This window comes from Acartia tonsa, chromosome 6, assembly GCF_053477335.1.
Source record: "Acartia tonsa isolate MP-2025a chromosome 6, ASM5347733v1, whole genome shotgun sequence".
NCBI classification, from domain to species: domain Eukaryota; kingdom Metazoa; phylum Arthropoda; class Copepoda; order Calanoida; family Acartiidae; genus Acartia; species Acartia tonsa.
In genome coordinates, this window is record NC_137265.1 from 30,067,127 (window position 1) to 30,075,341 (window position 8,215).

Here is an 8,215-nt window from a genome sequence, read left to right on the forward strand (position 1 = left end):
ATGTCGAAAAAACGCGGCAATATCTTTTAAGAACCCGGCCGGAAATAGATTCATATATGTTCATATATGGTTAACAACTATATATATATTTAAATATTTTTTTTTAATATTGAATGCACTATATTTTTTTATATTCTATCGAATATATATTTTATATGTTATTACAAAACTATATTACATTTAATATTAACATTAAAAAAAAAACATCAATTTAAACTTTCGTAACCCTGTATTGGCTTCAGAAGTACAGTTCTACAGAAACCACGGTACACGCCTGAGCTAGCATCACCAGCATGGCTCTGCCTAGGCTTATAATTAGAAAGGCCAGGGTATTATTAGTGGTTGAAAAGTTTGTACATTATTATTACAGGTATTGTGTCTTTAAAGGGACTGTGAACGTAAATTTTTCTCATCTTAATATCAAATCTTAACATTATCTTATTCATAATATCTCACAGATAGAGCAAAACTCGCTTTTGTTTGCTTAAAAAACGGCTTTTTCCGACGATTTTTATAAGGTACAGGGAAAGGAAGAAATTTTCCGTATTATATAAAATGTCCATTAAATTGATTTTTTGGTATTATCCTCTTAGAAATTTTTTTTTCAATATTGAAAATTTGAGTACCCCCCCCCCCCCCCCCCCGACAGCGAACTATGAACTCTGGCGGCAGCGCTCGGCTCCCTAGCCTGCCTAGCTGCAGCGCTCTGCCCCCTTGCCTGCCTAGCCGCAGCGCTCGGCCCACTTGCCTGCCTAGCCGCAGCGCTCGGCTCCCTAGCCTAAAACCTAACCTAACCTAAAATAGTTGTTCGTCGGTAGTCGGGGGGGGGGGGGTGTGGGGGTACAAAATTGAAAAAAATTGAAAAAAAAATTTCTAAGAGGATAACGCCGATTTTTTCTCCCATTATAGCTAAAATTAAACTTTTTCACATGGTACAGAAAGACATCCTGTTAATTTTATTTAAGAAATAGATATTCCTAATCTAACAATAATTTTATTTTGGTCAGGTTTATGGTAATGAATGTAAAAATGGACGGGCGAACATGGGAGCAGTTACTCTTTATCTTGCTGCAGATAACTCAACTCACCCTCACAGAAACACCACCAAGACGCAGGCACATAGATAATTATTATAGAGAAGTTACGATTTTCTTTAAGTATTTAAGAACAAATTCACTAGCATTTTGCTTGTAAAGAAGAAGTAATGAAATTAGTTTGTTTAGTCAGCACACTAAATCTAAAATAAAGAAAAATTGATATTAATGTAGTTTTGACCTAAACAAAGAGTTTCCAGTATGGCTTTGAAACCGATAAATATCCCCTGGATTAAAAATGGTTCTGGGCCATACTGAAAAATTACGTATTACAGACAATTTTCTATGAACAATAGTCTAGAAATTATATTATCAATACCAGCTTTGTTAGGCCAGTCCTTTGGCCCCTCGGGGCTAACAAAATTGCTATTGATCTGAAAATTTCTCATTTTACCAGTCGCGGAAAGCTGTCTATAATACGACGCGATAAATAAAATCAGAGACAAAAATACCATTTTTAGATAAAAAGTATACTTTATACCTACCTACACACTTAAATAAAAATAGCCTATTTATATTTAATTTGTTCTTGGATCTTTAGTTAATAGTTATCTATGCTTATCAGGGAGGACACCCTTGGAGGAAGGTTGACCCAGGCCATCTTCCAGACCCTCATTGTCACATGGATCAAGGCTAATCTCTATGTTGTTGTGTCCTGTGAACTTTGGGATCAGTTTCTAGAGGTAATGTTAGCTATACTATAATTAAGATAACCTGCAGAAATAGATATTTTATTACTTGGATGTTACACTAGATTTTTATTTTCTCTAATAAAGTAAAACTCCCAGTGGGCTAAAATGACGATAACCCTAATTCGCCCCCTTTACTCCATTCCGTCCCGTCCTACTGGATAAACAAACTGACCATTGAATGAGTTTCATGTTAGCAACCTAAATTGACTTCAATTTTTCCACTGTCATCAATATCCACGTATATTCTATATCCATTCCATAATGTTTTATTTGTTCTACAGTACAGGAATCAGATCTATTTGCCAATCGTCCTAAAGACAACCAATGGTTGATTGTACGTCAAGCTTTTAATTTTAAGAGGGATAAAATGAGGGATTTCAAAGGTTTGAGGTTGGTAATCTAATATATTTTTTTTTTAATTTTGAAGGGAAACAAATAAGGGGTTTTACGGGTTGAGTGGAGTTAACACCCTTTAAGCCCCACCCTTTAAAATCTGTATCAAGAATTAAAAATGAAGTTTGGGGACGAATTTTTGCTTCATTAATTTAGATGAATTATTTTTCCACCAACTTTTCTACTTGTCAAAATAAGTTCGTTTGTTTTAGGTTTTGAGTGGACTAACTTTATGGGAAGAATTAATCTGGGAGTGGTTTAAGACTATGGAAACCCTTACCAGAGTGTTAGCTAGACAGGTATATTATTTTTTTAATGTTTTTTCCATTAAAGTTTATAAAAATAATCGATATATTATTACTGGGATGTTGTACCACATTTTCATTTACTCTGATAAGGAGATGCTCACAGCTGGCTAAAATAAAGATACCCCCCTTCTTTAAACCCAATCCTTACCCTACTACTGGTTGAACAAACTGACCAATAAACGAATTTCATGTTAGCAAGCTAAAATAACGACAATTTTTTCCCCCTGTCGTAATATCCACGTATATTCTACATTCATTAGAGTAGGTGGTATTATCCTTTTAGAAATGTAGCGCTCGGCTCCCTAGCCTGCCTAGCCGCAGCGCTCGGCCCCCTTGCCTGCCTAGCGGCTGCGGATATTGCTAGCGGCTGCGGCCCTAGCATTTAGGGGCTCTGTATTAAAAAGGATAGATAGGGGACAGAAATATAGTCTAAAACCATTCCGTGTCATATGAGAAGCTTTCCTACCTATAAAGGAGAACTCAATCGGTTTAGTAGTTATCGAAATCTTAAGCTAAAGACAAAGAACCTTTTTACTTTAAACAATTTAGTATATAAACAAAATATATTAGTGTAATTTCCAAATTTGCTAACTTTAAATGCCTACCATCTCTTTTATTGCTTTATTAAAGATTTTCTAAAATTACAATAACTTTCCTACCTAGATATGCTCTTTTTTATTAGTTCTTCCCTTTTCTACCAATCAAAAAATTTTAAAAACCTTTTTTTTAATGAATTTTAACTTTTTAAGTAAATTATTTTTATTTTTTCAGGTATGAGAGGAGAGATGGCTACGGACCCCCCTCACATTACTTCACAAGGGAGGCACACCCCAGGGGCGACTACTCCCCTCCACAACAACGTTACAGAGGCCCCCCACCGCCAATGAGGGATATGTCGCCACGAGGACCCCCCCGCGGACCTCCTCCCCCCCACCACAGAGAATATTCCCCGTCACCCAGGAGGGGACCTCCCGGTAGGGGCCCACCACCCAGGGATTACTCACCTGAACCAAGAGGTCGGCCACCCCCAAGGTAAAATCAAATTTATATCAGGGATGTAAAGGGATAAGTCAATGGCCGATAAACTGATGAACATCAACATCGATGATACATAAAATTAGTGGTTAAAAAACGTTTGAACACTCAACTTATTGAAACAATAAATCAAAATTTAATTAACTCCCCAAAGTAGTTACCTAAGCCAATGAATAAGAAAACGTTATAATAAAACTTTTGGGACTGATGAAATTAACAGTTCATTGTCTCCTCTCAATAATTACATAAAGTACCTAGTTTTTTTACCTAATTTGATTTTTAATAGGTATTTTTTAGAATTTTGATGATATATGTTATTTTTAATAGATAACGACATAACATTTACTTATTATAAACTAATCTGAATATTCAAGGTACATGTCACCACCCCCATCCAAAGGGCCACCAGGTGACTATTCTCCAGGACGCAGGGGACCTCCACCCTCCCCGGGTAGACGTGGACCAGGGACCAAGGCTATTCAGGAATGGGTTATTAAATGATTTAAGACGAAGTAAAATATTGTTTAAGTTTAAAAAAAGATTGTACTAAAATAATTTACGTTTCTGTAGACACAACGGGAAACATGGTTCTTATGGGATAGGACAAAAGACGAAGTATTGAAATTAAATCAAGATTTACCTAATAAAAATTAGGTACTCAAAGTTTTTGAGTTGACGAATAAGTAAACTTGTTTCTGAAACTTTGGATACCATTATGATATTTACACCATATTTTACCCTCCCTGCCTGGGGTTTAGGTCTAAATTTATCTAATATTAGTACTTGTTTGGGACAGGGATCTAAAGGGACAAGACAATGGCGGATAAATTGATGTACATCAGCAATGATGATACACAAAATTACCCCTTCTGTGGAGTATAATTAGTTGTTGAAAGCTTTAGACACTTAACTTGATTAATCAACCATTCAAAATTCAATAAAAGTCCCTAGAGTTGTTAAAGCAACGAAGAAGAAAATAAAGCTTTGGGGACTAGTGTAATAAACAGTCCACTTCCTTCCTTCATTTAATCCTCCATAACTTAGGACCCCGCGTTCCACGACTCCATACGCCACGTGAAGCATATAATCAGTAATGCCGAGTAGTATGGACACAGCATGTTCTTGTTAGCCAGGGATGTTGTTACTGCTTATGTTTTCCAGGTAAGCTTTCCCTTTATTTTTTCTCGTTCTGCGTTTTCAAAGATGTTTAGTTAGATAAGTTTGCTGATTTTTTTGCCACGTGTCAAGATGCCTGTAGGAAATGAATGAGGGGGGAGAGGGGGAGTCGAACCTACACACTTTTATTTTTGCTTTCAAAAGAAAAAATTTAGGTGTGAGAGTAAGGGGGGGGGGGAAGTTCTGACACATTTGCGTAAACAGCGAGTATAGGCTTTATCTTTGGGACGGACGGACGGACGGACGGACGGACGGACGGACAGACATCGTTCTACTTTGTATTATAGATTAGATATTTAGTAGGGAGGGATGGGACATTGGGCTGTAAATTACACTAGCCCCCAAAGTTTTCAAATAACATTTTCTTATTCTTTGGCCTAACAACCTTGGGTACTTTTATTGATTTTTTATTGGTTGGTTCATTAAGTTGAGTGTCCTAACATTTCAATCACTTATTGTAATCTACAGAAGGGGTAACGATGTGTATCATCATTAGAGATGAACATCAATTTATCAGCCATTGTCTTATCCCTTTATATCCCTGTAATTATCTAATTAACTAATGAGCAATTTTATTCCAGGTTGAATATCAGTGATACGAGGTCGAATGGGGCCGGTGCCCAGCAAATCCAGGAGGTTGCGCAACAGTTTTCGCGGCCAGAGCAGTAGAATCAAGAAAAATATGTTTAAGTGTTGTTTCAATCAATAAAGATAAAAATGAAAACAATTTTTTTTTATTTTTGCGATTTATACCTACAAGCGATGTTTTTCTATAATTAAGGTCGTTTTTTACCACTTTCTTGTGATTTTTACCACCCGTTTTTACCACAATTTTTGGTAAATTTTTACCATATTTACCCTATTTCTGGTAAAATTTTACCAATTTAGGGCAAAAATATTACCAGGTGTTGAACAGTTTTACCACTTTTTCGGTAAAATCTTACAGAAATTTGCGGTAAGATTTTACCAAAAAAGTGGTAAAAATTGGTCAAAATCTGGTATAAATTTGCGTCCTAAAATGGTAATATTTTACCGGAAATCTGGTAAAATTTTACCGATAATTGTGGTAAAAATCGCTGGTAAAAAGCGTTAGAGAGTACCACAAAAAGTGTTTTTACCACGGTTACGGTAAAATTTTACCACCTTTTAAATCGTATAGGCTGGTAAAATTTTACCATAAAAGTGGTAAAACCTAGGTGTTTTTATGGTATTAATTAGAACCTGGGTAAGGTTCACACAAAATTTTAATCCATAATAAAAAGTAGCTTAGGTTCTGTCCGTCTGTACGTCCGTCCGTCTGTCTGTCCCTTAAGATCTCGGTAACCACTATGCCGATTAGATTCTACTCTTTAGGGAATATATCTACTGGTTCTGTTGTAGTTTTAAGCTATTTTCTTGGGGGTGGGACACAGTTAATTTACAATGGTTCCAGCTTTTTTAAAATTACGTCTTGGAGCACAGCCCCTAAAGGCTAGGGGCGAAACCGCTAGTTTCATTATAAAGTAGCATACAGTTAAAAAGAAAGCTTTTCTTCGTGTAGTATGTTTCCGGCTGTTTGCTATTGGTTTTTTACTAAAAGTTTATTATCATAATTTGTCAATTATTTAGAAAGGTGGCCTGAAGAGAGGACAAATTTACGTACTTGAGTTACTGGGAAATTTCCATTTGATTTTATCTATAAACACTTTAGACTTTATGGTCTTCTAGACAGTGAGCATGACAAATATTAGGAAATATCAAGCAGTTTCAGAGATCTTTTGTGATGTTATAATATAAAGCTGTACTGCTTAATGATGTTCAGCTGAAATCTTTCTAAAATATGTAAACATTATTTTGTTCATTAAAAATAATATTTATGTAGAAAATTTTTCTGTGTTTATGCTTGTCTGTCTTTGAATGTCATACGATAAAGTTAAGAACAAATGCATTCTTTAATATAACCTTAATGGCATAATTTAAATTAACACATCTGTAGATCAAAATTATTGGGTAAAAAGTTTTGACACAACCAATTAAAATTAATAAAAGTACCCAAGTTTTTGAGCCAACGCTTAAGATAACGTCGTTGAAAACTTTGGGTACTTGCATTTCAGAGATCCTTTGCAGTCTAAAGTTGTTGTACAATTATCAACAAAAATGGAATCTCCTATTTTTCCAACCTTACTCAAATAGTTCTTTGTCTTTGCATTTAATAATCTAAACATAAATCAATCTAATGTTGGTTTTTAGTCATGCCTAACTATAGAAATATCTAAACATGTATGTATATCTGTTTTTGGATATCTAGCATTAGATATCTGTCTGTCTGAATAGCCAGGTATCTAGATATCTAATGTTGGTTTTGGTCATGCCTAACTATGCACCTATCTAAAAATGTATATCTATCTGTTTTTGGATATCTAGAATTAGATATCTATCTGTCTGAATATAAAATACTATGATATCAAGTAGTATGATTTTTTGTCTGACGCTTAAGATCTCAAAAATTGTAGGTCCTGATAGGTTCTACTTTTTAGGGAACCTTTACAAATGTCTTTGGCCTTAGGCTTTTTTCCTTACCTCCCCCGACCACCTCTACAGGCATGGTCGAAATAACTAGTACTTTTATAAAGTATAAAGTTTCACCAACCACAAAACCGATTTAGTTCACGTTTTCAAAAAAGCTTTAGGCAGTTTCTGAGATAGTTTTTTGCTATTTTAATAAACTTCCACCCCTTTAGATCTACATGCTTGTATAAAAAAATAATTTTAGAAAAGCAGTCCAGTTTAAAAAGAAAATTAGGAAAATACTTAAATGTTCTACAATCAATCTTTGTTGAAACTTTTTATGTTTTTCAGGCACTTGAGAATGAATTTAAGAGTTGTCTGTTTGTTTTGAGTTAGTTAAGAGTTGCCCCCTCTTTTATTAAATTTAACAGGTGCTACAAAATAATAAAATATAATATTAAGAATTGTTACTTTAGTGACCTATTTTGTGAAATTTTGTCACATAACTTATGTATCACAATCCACAGAACGTGGTAGTAATAGTTTGAAAACCCTGAGACTTAAAAATTTTTGTGGATACCTAAAACAAGTTTAATAGATAATTATGTCCAATTGAACAGACATATGTCTAAAAAAAATACATATTTAGCGTCACCCCACCTCTTTATTGTGAAATGTGGTGTGTCACAGTCAAATATTTCTATAAAAATTCTATTATTTGTATCACACTACCCTCTCAAATGTGAAATACGGTGTGTCACAATCCAACATTTCTATAAAAATTGCATAATTTGTATCACCCCACCTCTCTATTGTGAAATATGGTGTGTCACAGTCACATATTTCTGTAAAAAGAGAAACTTTTCAAAACTAGATCTTATCAAAACCTTTGTAGTTTTGGGACACAGTAATTTTTCAAATAATTATAACACAAACACTACATTTCCATTTTTAAGGCAAAACAAGAATGTTTTTGTTTTACAATAACATAGCCAAGATATTAAAAAATACATCATAATTTCAAATTATA

At 34.5% G+C, this 8,215-nt stretch overlaps 1 protein-coding gene across 3 annotated transcripts; it reads left to right on the forward strand.

Moving 5' to 3' along the window:
* Positions 1 to 247: 247 nt before the first annotated feature.
* LOC145322350 (ral GTPase-activating protein subunit alpha-1-like) lies at positions 248 to 5,422 on the forward strand. 3 transcript variants are annotated; one of them, XM_080164328.1, is made up of 6 exons: positions 248 to 266; positions 1,660 to 1,777; positions 2,392 to 3,519; positions 3,897 to 4,003; positions 4,565 to 4,683; positions 5,280 to 5,422. In XM_080164328.1, the coding sequence occupies exons 3-5, from the start codon at positions 3,371 to 3,373 to the stop codon at positions 4,624 to 4,626; spliced, it is 318 nt and encodes a 105-aa protein (XP_080020454.1). In that variant the 5' UTR covers positions 248 to 266; positions 1,660 to 1,777; positions 2,392 to 3,370; the 3' UTR covers positions 4,627 to 4,683; positions 5,280 to 5,422. The 3 variants fall into 3 exon arrangements, with proteins under 3 accessions (XP_080020454.1, XP_080020452.1, XP_080020453.1); XM_080164327.1 differs by lacking the exon at positions 248 to 266 and adding an exon at positions 848 to 1,115; XM_080164326.1 differs by lacking the exons at positions 248 to 266; positions 3,897 to 4,003; positions 4,565 to 4,683; positions 5,280 to 5,422 and adding an exon at positions 819 to 1,115 and having other exon boundaries at positions 2,392 to 3,394.
* Positions 5,423 to 8,215: the final 2,793 nt, after the last annotated feature.

Excerpts from the sequence above, each read along its gene's own strand:
- LOC145322350 (XM_080164326.1), top strand. The coding sequence starts at position 1,012 with ATGGTAATGAATGTAAAAATGGACGGGCGAACATGGGAGCAGTTACTC. Across the intron at positions 1,116-1,659 it reads GAAACACCACCAAGACGCAG|GGAGGACACCCTTGGAGGAA; the intron begins GCACATAGATAA and ends TATGCTTATCAG. Across the intron at positions 1,778-2,391 it reads TTTGGGATCAGTTTCTAGAG|GTTTTGAGTGGACTAACTTT; the intron begins GTAATGTTAGCT and ends CGTTTGTTTTAG.